Raw genomic sequence first — 16,331 nt, 5'->3', positions numbered from 1 at the left:
AGACCGTCGGCGACCTTTTCAGTTCATGTGGGGTCGTCCTTCGCCGGGCTTCTTTTCGGTTTTTCCTGCCGTTAGGAGATATCGAACTGAGGAGAGAAGTACCACCAATCTTTTGCCGAGGGATGACGCTTGAAGGTATAGAAATTTTTAAACAAAGAAAGAGTCGGCCGAACTTCAACTAAACTACAAAGGAAAAGAAATCCTATCAGAAACCTAAAGGAGTTCGGTGCTACAGAAACTAAAGAAATGTTTAAGAAGCAGAAGAGAGCAATAACAAAAGGTGGAAGCGAAAGTCGAAGCCCGGTGCGGAAAGCTTCTTGGTATAAACGAAGCAGCTGGGGGGAGGAGCACTAGCCCGGCCAGTCGGCCCGGGAAGCTCCAGCTCGTACTCTGGATGAACCCCGTACTGAATCCTAATCAGTGAGAGTTCCTCTGAAGTTAGAGAACTGGGGATGGTGTCTGGTATAAAGACCGGATGAGGTTCATCTATAGAATTAAGGTTTTGGGGAGCTGGGACGGACGAACTCCTAAAACTGCTAGAGGAGGAAGTGCTGGAGGATATTTTGAATCGAGCAAAAACCCTAAAAACCCCAAAAAAATTAGAAAAAATAAGAAACGGGAAGTTCGTGGAAAACCGAATAGGTGGAATGTAACAGAAGAAAAATGGAAGAAGAATAGCAAGAGAAAAAATAAAGAGGAGAGTTCTGGAACTAACCTAAGCTGGTTTGAAGGATGCAGAGATGCAGAGATGGGGATGACTCGAAGAATGCCTAAGGTCGAAAAAGACGCTGAGGAAGGATGGAACTCTCAAGAAGGAGGGATCGAAGAAACTTCCAGGCAAAGTGAAATGCCTGAAGGAGGGAGGCAGGTTTAAATAGGCGATGAGGTCCGACGGAATAATGATCGTAGATCTCCTCTGACCGATCTACAACCACCACGTGTCCCACTCATCGTGGCAGGCGGCTGAAAGTAGCCGACAACTGACAGAACCATTATTGCATCGTACCTTGAGCAGCGCTCCAATGAAAATCCCGAAAAAAATCTTTTCGGATCACCTAGATTTGAAAAGGCTCCAGTACCAGCGCGTCAAATGCCAAAATATCCGAAAACAATCAAGTACGAAAATCGAGGGAGGCAACTTCGGCTGTGAAAATTTTTTTGTACTCCCTTCATTCGGAACCCGAACTCGAAAGTAGAGGGACTGGTGTTGGGTATAAAATACCCCCAGCCGAAGTTCGCAAAAGGCCAATCCTTCCAGGGCTTTTCCGGCTTCTGATCTTGTATGGCATCTTTCTGAACTCCCTCGACCGTCCGAGCTTCCCTAATACCATCTGGACTTCTCTGATAATGAGCTCCCCCATTCATCTACCGAACTGCTCTAAATGCTCTCTGAGCTTTATTATCAACTAATTTTCTACAATGATCGACCATTCTCTGAATCTCTTCCTGACTTCTCCCGGCCACGAACGACTTTACTCCAAACTTCTTTCGAACTTCGTCAATGTCCGAGCTACTCCAACAGCAGGATTTCTACGGTAACTAGACTCTATCCAGGTTTCTACGGTGGTCGACCGCCTTTCAGATTTCACCCGAGCTCCTACAAGAACTAGATCTCTACCCCGAACTTCTATTGCAAGCGGACTTCATCCGAGCTCCTACAAGAGTCGGACTCCATCCAAACTTCCATAGTGGATGAATCACAGACAACGGATAGGCTCCACCAGCCAGATCTCTACTCCGAACTTCTTTCGAACTTCGTCAATGACCGAGCTTCTCCAGCAGTGGAACTTCTACAATAAGAAATCTCCATCCGAGCTTCTACGACAACCGGTCTTCGTCCGAGCTTCTACAATAAGCGGACTCCTTTCAGACTCTTACAAAAGTCAGACTCCGTCCGAACTTCCACAGTAGAATTGAATATTGAATCCTGGACTCCTCCAACATTCGACCTTCCACAGTATCCTCAAGACTCCTCCAGCGGACAAACCTCCACAACACCATCCGAACTCCACTGTCGGATGACCCCCTGCTGGATTTCTCATGAAATTGGACCTCTTCGACGGACAATCTTCAGATGAGCTTTCATATCAGGCAAATCTCAAACGGACTTCTCTAGCAATCGAACTCCTACCGGACTTCACCAACAGAAAGTCTCCATCCGAACTTCTACAGCAGATGACTCCCACCTGTAGCATCAGCGTCCAAGGCATCCGACAACAGCAGACTCGTCAGCAACCTCGGAAACATCCGAGCTTCTCCTGGATTGCTGAGACAGAGAGCCATTCCACTCCATCAGATATCCCAGTCGAGCTTCAGCCGTTAGGCCCGAATTCTCTGGCAAGTCACAACAATGTCCACTATCCTGCTTCACTCTCTGTAATAGATTCCACGTGGCTCCACCACTCTCTGACAAGTCGCGACAACGGATACCACTTCACTCTCCATAACAAACTCCACGTGGCCTTGAATGGCCCCCTGACGCCACTACTCTCCGTAACAAACTCCGCGTGGCCCCGAACGGCCCACTACCTGGCAGTTACAGACATCACTGTCAATCAGTTACGCTCTCCGTCTATAAAAAGGGACCCCAGATACGTTCTTCTCTAAGCTCTAAACTCTATCTCAAAATTTTGCTAAAATTCTATTTGAGTGCTCCATTTCTGTTGAGGCAGAATACTGACTTGAGCATCGGAGGGTCTTGCCGGAGCACCCCCAACTCCGGTTTAGACTTCCCTTGCAGGTCCCGATGGCGAACGCGATCCTCTCGACTCCAGTTTCTCCGACATCAATGGAATTTTGCACCAACACTAGCCATTTTGATAGTGTCTAACGCAAGCTTAGCAGACGCTCCCATCGATCTCACTTATCTGACCAATTTAGTAAATTATATCTTGATTAGATTGCTAAGTGATTCAAGTTGACCCATGCCATTAAGGTTGATCAGTGTGACTGATCTAGATATCAGTTCAACCAGCATGATCTTAATCTAATTCAATGACTTGGTAAAGTCAGTGGGAGGATTGTGGTTTACTGGTTGATTTCTTTTTTTCTCAATTCATAAATTAAATTCTCTAAATTATTAGGTCCCTAAAATAAAATAGTTATGGTGATAACTAAATCATAGTCTCCTATTAAGTTGGGTGATAATGGGTCCATTAGTATGATGATCATTGGAGGCCCAAAGGTCTGGTGTTCATCTGCTATTGAAATTATGATTTATAATATGATGACTCAGTTGAGTCTCTCTAACAAGTGGTCAGGTTAGTCGGTCAAAGTCGGGCCTGATCATTTGGTAGTTGAATTTTTGAGTACGATCATGTTAATGGTTGGACCTAACTAGGGCTCGTAGAGAAGACCAAAGTCAATTGAAAAGTTACTTGGGGCTAAATTAATTATTAAAAATTATTTACTAAAATAATTGGTTAAGAACCTATCCATAGATGTATATGGGTGAGCTGACCAAAGTCGGGCTCGTGTGCAGTCTATGTGGATTCTAGTACCCACTAAAAAATTAGGATAATTCTTTGAATTGAAGGTAGAGGCCACCAATTCGACTAAAATAGTGAAAGAACCTTTAGACTAAAGTCTAAGTCTTTAGGCTTAATCAATTCATAAATATAGAGATTTTGTATTTTTCTTTCAGTTATGGCTATATATCCATTACTCTGTTCACTGTTTGACAGTGACTTATTTATAGGATCCAACTTTGATAGTTGATATCGAAAGTTACAAATAGTTCTAGAGAACGAATGGATCCTAAATATGATTATGAATCTAGCACCTAAAGTTTTCACATCCAACATACATGATGCAATCAAAGATACTTATTAGAAGTGGCCAAATGATCGTATCACTGTGTGATTTTTTGAGAGCAGTAAAAAATATGAATTTAATTGTAAATTCGATGATGCTCTGTGGGAGAAAATTTTTCAAATATTGAAAGGAGTTCTTATCCATCTCTGAAGATGTATCTTCAGTGGGACAACAATCTTTTGAGAAAAAAAAAGTACAAAAAAGTCATGCTTGGGCTGAGAAGTCCGAACTGATAAAAGAGTCTAAGGTTAACCTAGTCTGGTAGAGTTTCTTGATCCAAATAGGCTAAGAAAGAGAAATCAGTAAAAGATTACTGAACAAGATACTTATATAATAATCTTATAATTTTTTTATCTGTGACACTACTACCTGGATATTGGATATTGAAAGCCCATACAAATTGTTACAATGACTTTAGGTTAGTAGAAAGTTTGAAAACAGCAAGAGATTTCAGAACGTTTGAGATAGAAGATATGTTTCAATCCTGATTTTAAGAATTATCGAGCTTATTTTTAATTCTAACAATATCATTTTAGTGATTGTCACTATTATCTAATGATTTTTGTGATATTATTATAAATGATGTCAAAATCATGTGGACAACTGAGAAATGACTTTTATATAGCCTATTAGTGTATTGTACATACCAAATAAATCCTTTAGAGTAGATAATATCACTGATATCTACCTTTGACATTGTAAGCTCGGTCATATAAATAAGAATAGGATCAATAGGAGATAATTCATGAAGTCAACGATTATGAATCATTATCAATCTGTCAATCCTATCTCTTTAGTAAGATGACTAAGTCATTTTTTGCTAGAAAAGGTGAACGAGCCAATAATATTCTGAGTCTGATACATACTAATGTATTGAATCTACGAACATGGTTGTCATAAATTTAGATTATTTAAACTATTTAAATAATTTTTTAATGAGGTAGAGAAGCAACTTGGAAGAGTATTGAAACTCTTTGGTCAGACTAAGAGGAGAATACCTTCCTAGTGAGTTTTTGACATATCTAGAAGAAGAGAATAGGATTCTCTCTTATTGAAATCAACTTTGTTGGACATAGTTTGATCCATGATGGGATTTACAAGTTTGTCAGTCTTCTTTTGGTTATGCTCTTGAGACTACTTGTCATGTTCTCAACTGGATTCTGAACTAATCAGTCGCAAAGACTCCATATGAGATATGGACTATGTGTAAGCCGATACTCACTTATCTTAGGGTTTGAGAATATTTATTTTATGTCAAGCATTTACAAATTGATTAGCTTAGATCCCGGTCCTATATGTATTATTTTGTAGGATATCCCAAAAAATTTAGGGGATATAATTTCTACCATGCTAAAGAATAAAAGTTGTTTAGCATTCCTTTTAGAAAAGGAGTATCTTGGTGAAGGTATTTATACTTTTAATGTGAAACTTATAAAGTTCGATAGGTAGAAAAATCGACACAATCTAGTGAACCCATAAAATCGGATTTGATTAGATCAAAGGAGATCTGATAGAGTACTGCGTCTGTCAGATAGATACTTCGATTTCTAGTTTCAGGACGTGATCCTATTAAACTTAATGAGAATAATAAGGATTTAACCACCTACATGGATGCCATGCAGAGGTCTAACTCCGATTAGTGGCTTGGAGCCATAAAATCTGAAATGGAGTCCATGAAGGTCAATGGTATATGGGACACTCATTGATCCACTTGAAGAGATAAAACCCAAAGGGTGTAAGTGGATCTTCAATAGGATTAGAGGGCACAGATGAGAAGGTGGAGACCTATAATGTCCGTTGGATTGCCTAAGGATATCGTCAACATTATGGTATTGATCATAATGAGATATTTTTTCTTATAGCAATACTAAATATTTCAGAGTTAGAACATGCATTTTAATAAGTGATCAAAATATATGGCTTCATTAAGAATAAAGATAAATCCTGCAAATACAAATGGATTAATAGTTCTATAAGTGTATTACTTGTTTTGTATGTGAATAAATTTTTTTTTAATCGAGAATAACATTTCTTACATTATAGGGAATAAAGGTTTTACTGTTATCATTATTCTCCATGAAGAACTTTGGAAAAGCATCTCTCATCCTAGGGATGAAGATCTATAGAGGTAGATCTAAGAGGCTGCTTGGATTTTCTTAGTCCAACATATATAGAGTATTTATGAGTAGAATTTATTCTATCATATACATCATGAATGAGACAGGATATGGTATACTCACTAGGATAGTGAGTGAACACCTGCAAGATCTGGATGAGAATCACTGGAAGGTCATCTTTAAGTATTTGAGAAATACTAAGGATCAATGACTCGATTATGGAGAATCTGACTTAAAACTTATAGAGTATGACTCTAATTTTTAGTTGGACATAATAATAGCAAGAATGTATTAGAATACATTCTTACCTTAAATAATGGAGCCATCTGCTGAAAAGGTTTCAAGCAAAAAAATTATAGCCAAATTCAAATTGCGATGTTGAATGCATTGCAGTATCCGATGCGTGTAAGTAAGCTATGTGATTTTACATGTTCACTGACAAACTAGGAGTAGTACCCTCCGATGATGGTCCTACTGTATTGTACAACACTGAAGCCATAGCTTATGCCAAGGAACCGAAGTCCCATTAGCTTACCGAGCATTTTGCATTGCTACCATCTTATTCAAAAATCATGAATCAAGGTGACATCAATCTTTAGAATATCAATGGAAAGAAGAATCTGACCAACCTATTTACTAAAGCCTCAGTATTTAGGAGTTCTGAGATGATAAATCAAAGATGGGTATATGATACTATACCGATTGGCTTTAGTCTAAGTGAGAGTTGTTGGGAATAGTGTCTTAAAGCCAATCATTTGACGATTGTGATAATTATAAATGTATATGAATTGATCAATGATAAAAGTTATTTGGTCTTTTTCATCACAAGATTATATCTTCTAACGAACTTCTATGTTGTGATGAAGTCCTTAGGATTACTTTGATCGATAAAGAAGGATTTATCGCGTAGTCCTTAAACTGGTTCGTGACCAAACGATATATTATTATTAGGATGATAGCGATATCAATTGTAGGTCATTATGAGCCATATGCGTTGGTTATCCTCGTAACTAAATGGTATAGAGACACTGGTATGGAATGTAGATGAAATGTAGGAGTACATCATCACTGAATGTGACCAACTATGGAGCACTCTGCTGTCAAGGATAGCTCGTGAAGGGTATGGCTATAAGTGTCCCTCCGATCCGAGATCACCATAGTGACTTGCAAGCAACTCACTGTACTTTGGTGTCAAACTATCAAAATTTATAACTCAGTGACGGAAGATTTTTGGATGCAGTCAAGTACTTGTCAAGTCGGTGTGTAAGTCAGGATGGGATTGACTCTTCCGAATTAGTAGGAGTTAATATATCAATGTATTTCAATTTAGCAAAATCTGAGCTCGGATAATCCATGTGATGGATTTGAAAGATTGAAATACAATGTGGATGACTTATCTAGGTTTGACAGTTAAATTCTAGGTCTCTTTGAGCATTAGGGTTAAAGAGATGAATTATACGGTAATCATACGCCAGTAGGTTCTTGAATGTTGCTTTACCATCATTCGACCTATTCGGACATCGGGTCACCATTGCTAGATGGTTACATCGATTGGTTCAAAAATCTGTTCCTATGCTACCGATTTAGGTTTGAACCTATGGGATCATACTAAAAAAAAGTTTTTGACTGATCATGTGACTAGTCAACGATTGAGAATCGTTCAAGGGCTTAATCATCAATTCGATTGATCGTTAACCTTATGCAAAAGTTACAATAAATTTATTCACCAAGTGTTAGTGAATTAATAAAAGATTAATTAGCAATTAGATTGCTAATTAGCTCAATTTGATTGAGCAAAGTAAAATCTAATTGAATTTGATTCAATTAGGTTTGACCCGATTAGGCTATGAGTGACCTAATCGCTAAGAGAGAATTGTCCCTGATTTGATCAGGACTTTGATTCAATCAATTTCTAATTTGATTAAAATTTGATTAAAAATTTATGAACTTAATTAGATTAGATTTCATCTATTTTATTTGTTCTAAAACAGATGTGATTCGATTTGGATTCAAATAAGAAAATAAAAAGTCTATATAGGATTTAACTCTCCTTCCCTTGCACCTCCCACTTTGCACGCCATATTTCCTCACGCATAAAATTGTTTTGCATGAGATTTTTTCATACCAAAGAGCTCTTTTTCTTTTCTATCTCACATCCAAATTTGGATAAGATCTGGTTTTAAATGGTTTGTTCAAATTAGATTTGAATTGAATACCATAGAGATAATGTTTGACATTATCTACAAAACCTTGCCGCCAACTTATTTTTTTCTCATTATGTGTGCAATATTTTGAGGAGGTTTTAACTGTGAGAAATTAGTTGAGAACTAACTTATCATGAAAAAATATGGGAAGTAGTGTCCCATATTTTTTTGGACATGTATTGGCATGAACTGATGAGAGGGGCGACACATCTTGATAGAGTCCAAGATCTTTTAGACTCTTCACCCCACCTCTTACATGCCAAAATAAAAGGTTTTTATTTTTTGTTTTGTGCGTGTAATAGAGAAGAGGGAGTGCTCTTCATGTTTGGGGGCTTTGGGGCGTGGTTCTTGGTGTGAGAAAAAGAGAGGAGAGTCTTCTCTCTTAGGTGTTCGCAAAAACCTAGTTTCTAGGGTTTTATTCCTATGGGTTTGAGAAGAGAGAAAAAATAAGAGGAAAATTATTTTTTTCTCTATCTTTCTTCCACCTCTTCATCTTCGCAGAAGTCCTTCTTCAATCTCAAAAAAGATTTCAGAAATTTGAAGAAAGAATCCAGTTCAGTCAAAGAGAAGGTCTTCACGCGAGCTAGCACTCCCGAGAAGACAGATTAGATCGAAGCTTTGAGTGGACTTTTCGTAGAAGCCGGATGCATATACGACTGCAAGCAACCAGTAAAGATTATCTTCACTATATCTTTCAATAGCGGCGATCATCGACCCACGATCAAATATCGAGTTCTGAACTCGGATAGGTGTAGATTTGATCTACTTCTTACATCCATGCATGCAGATTTTATCATGTGATTATTTCAGATTTTATATGTACCATATTATATCATAGATCCTACAGTAGGTTGATTTGATGATTAGATCATATGCATGTTAGATTAATTTGATTAATCTAGTTAACTTTCGTTATATTTTATTTTAAAAAAGTTTTGAAATACATGCATGAAATCGCTTACGTTTTCCAATAGAAAAGTCTCTATCACATCAACTATGCGATTGACTTGCAGGATGCTAATCTTTCAATTAGATGGCGTCACATTGCCTCATGAGCGCCATAAACTAAAGTCCTAGCTAGATAGGACTCTTGGCATGCAAATTTCGATGGGCATGCTCTATGGTGCGTGGAGAAGAAGATAAAGTCCTCACTTGGGTTTAAGACTCATGTGAAAGCCCACATCTCCCTCCACTCTTTGGCACTTATCTTAAAGACTGAAATGGCAAATTTGGATTTAATTTGGGTGTTGGGAATTTCTAGAAGAGAAGCCGTGCGTGCGTGAAGAGTTAGACTCACGTGACTCTTCGCATGAAGAGTCCTTCTACCATGGGCAAAAGGAGGCATCTCCTAGTTATTGTCCCGGCCATTTGAATTCAAATTCAAATGAGGACACATATGGCAGTTTTTAGATTTATCTGGAAGGGAGAGGGATGCCAAAACACTGTTTGATTGCAATGCATGAGAAGAGAAAGGTCACACAAAGTCCTTTTGCCAGAAGAACGCCTCTTTTTGGAAACACCACCTTCTTAGGGCACAAGGAAGGGTTGTAACCCTTCCCCACGCGCCTCTCTCTCATCTGTAAAAGCCTTATGATTTTGAGGTTTTCAGAGCATTCTAAAATCAATTTAGAAGTCCCCTTCTAGCCTAAGACAAGTCTCTCTCTTCTCTCTTATATCTCCCTAGTTATAGGACAAGGCTTTCTCTATTTAAGACAAACCTAATTCTGGTCAAGACAAGGAAAAAGGAGGTTCTGAAGGAGAGGCATAAGAAGTCCAAAAGTATTTTTGAAAAGGATAAAGTCAAGTCCTTGAAGAAAAACTTGACCAGTGCGAGGCTATTCGAGTTCTAAGGGTTAAAACTCTTGAAGCAATATTCAAGGAGTATTGTCCTTAGTGCAGTTTTTGTGTGGATTATTGTTAGAGGTCAGACACTTATGTGCCTGTGAAAATTATTAGCATATATAGATATTCTTCTTATCCTGTTTATTTATTTTATGCTTTGATTGTGATTATCAAGGGATTCTGGGTATTAAGAATTCGATGCACTAGAGTATTTTTAATAAAAAATTTAAAACATCATTCCCTTCCACTGCACATCAGAACCATATAGCTAGATGCCCTATTTCATGCGCATGAAAAGTTCTCCTTTCATATGGCATAAATAGATTAGTGTAACTTGTAACAACTTAGGAGGTGCTTAGTTCATGACCGAAATCGAAATGGGAATCAGAATGAATTGAAATCAAAATGGCCAAATCTCTTGAAGTATTTGATTCATAACCGGAATCAGAATAAAAATTTGAATCCATAGGGGAGAGTAGGGATTGAGTTCTAGGTAGATTGGGCCATTCTCATTCTATCCTAAAATTGGAATCGAAATTGGAATGGGATTTCTCCCAACCAAACGATTGGAATGGGAGTCATCCATTTCTATTTTGATTCCAAACTTCTATTCCCCCTAACCAAGCACCCTCTTAGTGTTATTGGGATACCTGCATAATGAGCTACCAATCCACCATTGGTGGGTCCAAGAAGTTTTACTTGTATACTACATAAGACCGCCTGAATCATTTTCTTTCTATCATTATGTGAATTTGGGGATGGCAATTTACTCTGCCCCCTCGGATATCTGATCCAATCCAATCCTAATCGTTTTCTTGTGGTGAGTTTTGCATACACGAATTTGGGAATGGCAATTTACTTCCAAAAAAAAAAAAAAAAAATTATCTATAGATCCCTAGATTGATCAGGAATTATTTTTAAGTTCTTGGACTTTGTGAATTCCATAAAAAATCTTTGAACTGCCAAAAAGTTATTTCTAGATTCCTGCCGTCTACACAGATTGGTTACACAGATTTATGTTCAAGTTATACAGATTTATATTCAGGTTATTTGCATAACCTGAATATAAACCTGTATAACTTGAACATAAATTTGTGTAACCTGAATATGGATCTGTATAACTAATCTGTATGGATGGCAGGGACCTAGAAATAAATTCTTAGCAATTCAAAGACTTTTTATGGAATATGAAAAGTCTAGAAACTTAAAAGTAATTCTGGATCAATCTAGAGACCTATAGATAATTAAAAAAAAAAAAAAAATGCAAGAGAAGCAAGAAAAAATTTTTCTAACTTTATCCGGCCTGATTTGTGCATCCTGCCCCGCCCCGACACCCACCTACAACGCCTCAAGAGGATATAGGTAAAACCTATCCTACCCATACCGGACCAGTTGTCATCCCAACATGGAATTGGGATAACGGAGCCTGACCAGTTCCGATTCTGCAAGAACCCTACAGCGGGCACGTTGCTGACTGGTTTTTGTGTTTGGGTGGGTGTCTAAACTTGGACCGGGCCCAAACTGAACCATGAACAGGCAAAGACTTCAGGCTGAAGGAGTTAAAGTTGGCCCAGATTTGCGTTGTACCTTCCATCTGGGTTGACTTTGATCGACTTTTCTCAACCAAAATGGTTGGCTACTTTCTTTCCATTTTGAGCTTTACTGCCTTTGGGGATCTGAGGACCACCAAGCCTATGCCCTTTGACGGTAAATTTTTTGGGGGGCATCCAGATTGATTAGTCTGCCCTGTTAAACTTCCAATGGACTACAAATGTCTCCGATTGTGCTGTTTTGCGTACAATCTGCAACCGTTATATGGTTCTAGAGTGGAGAATGGTTCTAAAAGCCTCCATAGGTTACAACAGCTCAACAAAATAATATGAAGCATTAGAATGTTCATAACTTGCGAATCATGCATTGGAAGCTGTCCATTTGCTACGGAAGAAGCCCTTGATATTTATGAAGGGTGAACATTCAGAAAGTATTATGGAGGCTTGCAACACGAATCAACTACTGGCATCTTGAGAGCTAGATATTTGTGTTTTGCATGCATCTTATTGTATGGGGTTTTTATTCTGACTTGAAACATTTCCAGCAACATGCAACAAAAGAAACCCAGTAGATTGACAACAATTTCATCTAAATAGTATACATTCAGCTATAAGTCACAGGAACACCTACTCACTGTCATTAAACATTGATTCTCAAAATGCTACACACCTTCAAAATGGGAAACAACGTTATGGTATAAATGCTGGTCACGTAGGCCTCTGGCTAACTACCAGTCGGCTCAAAAGAATATGTTTCACTCTTTCCATGTGCTATCACCTTCTAATCCCTTTGCCGGCGCTGCATGCCCTAATCAAATTAGATCAGGTTCATCAATTCCATAGAATAATAATCCATTCAAACCTGCCAATTCACCAACTTCTAGCCCTCTACAAGGAATCAAAATTTAGCAATCGAAGACAGCTTTATCAACCGTACATTTTTGTCATTTTACCTGTATTCTCCAGAAACTGTCTACATGGTGACCTTGAGTGCAACAAAACCGTTATGACACCGAAGCCACCGTGCATGTTGATAGCATATCGGCCCACATTCCTCGCAGCAGTCTCCAAATTCCTCGCAGCAAATTCAGCAGTCACCAAAGCTCTTTGCCATCTCATATCCCACCATTCTTTTACTTTGGATCACCTTAGTATATCGGCCCACATCAGCAGATCCCGGTTACCACAATGCTCGACACCTCGTTCAAAGTCACGATTCCATCCACCGTGCCCAAAAATTGTGCTGAACTATACGTATCGCCAACAAAACATTGTCATGATTCCAAACAGATAGATCCCCCTCATAAGCCATATTGCCTATCAGTAGCATATAACCACAAGCATGTCAGGTTAGACCAGTTATGTGCTTCATTATCCATCTGGATTGTCAAGTTGAACTGGGTGAAAAATGAGGCAAACACATCACAAAAAACATTTGTACATTAGGCATTTTATATTCTCAGTCACCAAAGCTCGTAGCCATTTCATATCCCATCATTCTTTTACTTTGGATCACCTTAGTATATCGGCCCACATCAGCAGATCCCGGTTACCACAATGCTCGACACCTCGTTCAAAGTCACGATTCCATCAACCGCGCACAAAATTGTGCTGAACTATACGTATCCCCAACAAAACATTGTCAAGATTCCAAACAGAGATCCCCCTCATAAGCCATATAGCCTATCAGTAGCATATAACCACAAGCATGTCAGGTTAGACCAGTTCTGTGCTTCATTATCCATCTGGATTGTCAAGTTGAACTGGGTGAAAAATGAGGCAAACACATCACAAAAAACATTTGTACATCAGGCATTTTATATTCTAAAAATTTTATGCGAAAAAAATAACTATGACATCCCAGCATTATTAACTAATAAAATAAAATATTAATTATAACCACTTATAGATTATATTGAAGAACACATCGATAATTAAATGCATCAAAGTTACAAAAGCATCTATGTTGATTTTAACTTAGGAAATATAATTTTTATGCCCCAGCTAGCACCTCATTTCGGTGCCTTCCCAGCCTGAAATAATCAAAATTTGGTATTCTCAGGAAAAGACTTTCCTCCAAAAGAAAATCTAAGGATGCCATCAAGAAATAACAGAACAAAGCTCTTAACTACAAAACCTTCATATGACTCAAAAATTTCCATGAAACTCGATGTTGGGAGGGGAGCAAAAGAGTATTCATATAAAACCTCCCAAATATCAGAGCATTATCCTTCCCGTGCTACCTACTAAGCCAGCCCACATTTAACACTGTACAAACCCAAAGACGACAAATATTACAATAAGAGGAACTAAGCAGGATTAAATGATAGATTAATGCCAATAATAGCCATTGAACTTACAAAACACATACTATGAATCACTGCACGTCTAGTTCAACCAAGATTGATGCATTTTCCCACAACATCACCTTTTATAGCCATGAAAGCAGGCTGAATTTAAATCATCTGAAGATGAGATTTTCAAGAAATGATACGCTGTGAAAGCAAGTAGGATGGAATTGTAAGTTGTCCACACCTTTGCTTGTTAAAATTTCCCAAGACCTAATCGCTTCAATTAGTAACCTCCTAGACCATTCCTGCAATTACAGCAAAGGTATTATCAGCTGCAAAGGTGCACCAATACTTGATCAAGAACACAGAAAGATCAGAAGCAATTCATCAAAAATATACTGTTGAGCCAATCCCTACACAGCTGCCTGCCAGAAAGCCAACTCACTTGCAAATTTAACACCAGCAGAACAGTTTTTCAGGATCATAACAAAAGCATACGAGAATTTTAAAAATAAGACAGAATTTTCTTTTCAACAGTGTTGAGGGAACCAAGTATCACAAGCTATTAACCACTTTAGCTAAGAAATATTATGCAACACATACAACAAAATATTGTGGCAACGGCCAAGGACTGTGAACCTTGGTGGCCATGACAATTAACAATTGTTGAACTTGATATCCACTTGCAATATCTGAATTCCAATCATTTCATTGCAACATCCGAGATACTGAAACAGAAATGATGTCAAAAAAAGTCAGCCTAGTCCTAAAATTAGCTCGGACCTAAGTATTGATAGATGACATGGTAAGAATATACAAAATATTTTTACAAAATCTGCAACCTGCTTGATTCCTATATTCCTCATATACAGCTGCAAAGAACCAATCTTCCACCCCTTCAACTGGGCAGCCAAACGATGGAAACCAGCCAAGCAATGGAAGCCACATGATACATTAATGGAAACCCCTTCTCACCCTTTGTACAGTTGCTCTCAGATTGATATACAAAGTTGATAATCAGAACTGTCTGAATCTCGGCACAATCTCTTGTATAGGTATGCTGGCCAGCCTCTATCCCATTGACGGACTATTATCTCTTTCCATTGGCAGTGCGTCGTCAACCAAGGTCAGTTCCCTTTTGAAATTATATATCAGGGATGGTTAAGGCCTTAACAGTTAGAACAAGCACCAACAGGCTCTTCTTAGGTCCTACCCACCAGGTTCCCGTGGTTCACGAGACTCCACATCACAGGCAAGCGGCTTCTCTTTGGAAAGACAACCAATGGGAACATAAGCAAAACCTTTAGGAAGCCGTTGATTTTGCATTGATGCTTGGTCAGAAGTCATGACAATCTCCTTCTGGAAGGTTTCCTTGTGCTGCAAAAGAAGTATGGCCATGAGTCAGCATCACACTCAAGATGGATAATTTGCATCCATCAAAGGGATCCAAATACCTTTCTAGTCTTAGACTTTTTCACTCCATCTTCTGAATTGTAGAAGGCAATAGATGCAGATCTATTAGGTAGTTGCTTGCCAGCATAAGATGCCCTGTCAGCTAATTTCCGCTTTGTTGATAGTTGAGAAGTGGAGCTGTCTTCAGTGCTTCGATCAGTAGACCTATTATGCGAGGAAATCCTTAATGAACGCTTGCCAGAAACAGTACTATCCACTGTGATGTCATCAGACCTTTGGATTGTTCCACTGTAAGATTTATTATTTATAGAAGTGGTGGCAGATTCTGAACTGGCCCCAGGTGGGAAGAAAGAACTCCGCACAAGGACCGAGAAAGCAACATAATCCCTTCTTGAAGCAAGTATGTCATGCGAACAAAGAACCAAGTCTCTCTGCCCATATTTTAAAAGTTAACAAGGTATATGCATGACAAACCACTATGCATTTATGTCCATGAAATCAGTAGCATATATGGAAGAGAGAATAAAACATAATGCTGACGTAAACTTTCCATTTTTCAAAACAATAATATTAGAAATGGAACTATATCACAATGAATATTAGTTCAGATCATACAATAAGTTTTTGTAAAACGAGCTCAATTATCAATTTATATATTTAATACCACATATCATAACATGGGTCACAGAATTAAAATACAGTACCATATCTCCAATGCCACCTGACAACATTAGGAACTGCCTAAAGTCCGAGGGTAAAATCAAATAGGGGTTGGCCAAAACAGAAAGTGGAGGAAGGAAACCACTATTTCCTATTTGCAAGAAGTTCAAGTCGATATGTCAATTTCTTTACAGTTTCCCCCAAACTGGTTTGCTTTAGACTTGGGATTTGGATCAGATCCTTGTCCATCACTTATATAATGGTTCAAGCTTGTGTCATTGGCAAATTCAGTCTACAGCCAGTAAGCAGCTAGACCAGACATAGAAGCCCATTTCAGATCTAGGGTGCAGCAGTATCTGAATTTGCCACCTCATTACAGATGGAAGTCTACTTTGGAGTTAATGCTCAACCAACATGACCAAATCTTTGAACATGTCTGGC

General features: G+C 38.5%; 1 protein-coding gene across 17 annotated transcripts in view; it reads right to left on the bottom strand.

Annotated features, from left to right (window-relative positions):
• Window positions 1-12,076: 12,076 nt before the first annotated feature.
• The window catches only part of LOC105034992 (uncharacterized), a 52,029-nt gene continuing 47,774 nt past the window's right edge, over window positions 12,077-16,331 (bottom strand). For 4 of the 17 annotated variants that reach the window (XM_010910363.4, XM_010910364.4, XM_010910361.4 and 1 more), the window contains 2 exons: window positions 15,272-15,661; window positions 14,430-15,194 (listed from right to left, as the gene is read on the bottom strand). In XM_010910363.4, coding sequence (XP_010908665.1) covers window positions 15,027-15,194; window positions 15,272-15,661 — 558 coding nt within the window. In that variant the 3' untranslated portion in view covers window positions 14,430-15,026. Of the gene's footprint in view, window positions 13,290-13,634; window positions 14,123-14,429; window positions 15,195-15,271; window positions 15,662-16,331 lie in introns of those variants that run through there. The other 13 variants (XM_010910367.4, XM_073247598.1, XM_073247593.1 and 10 more) reach the window with 10 other exon arrangements.

This window comes from Elaeis guineensis, chromosome 13, assembly GCF_000442705.2.
Source record: "Elaeis guineensis isolate ETL-2024a chromosome 13, EG11, whole genome shotgun sequence".
Lineage (NCBI taxonomy): Eukaryota > Viridiplantae > Streptophyta > Magnoliopsida > Arecales > Arecaceae > Elaeis > Elaeis guineensis.
The sequence above is the reverse complement of the archived record's forward strand: the minus strand, read 5'-3'. Positions and strand labels throughout refer to the sequence as shown.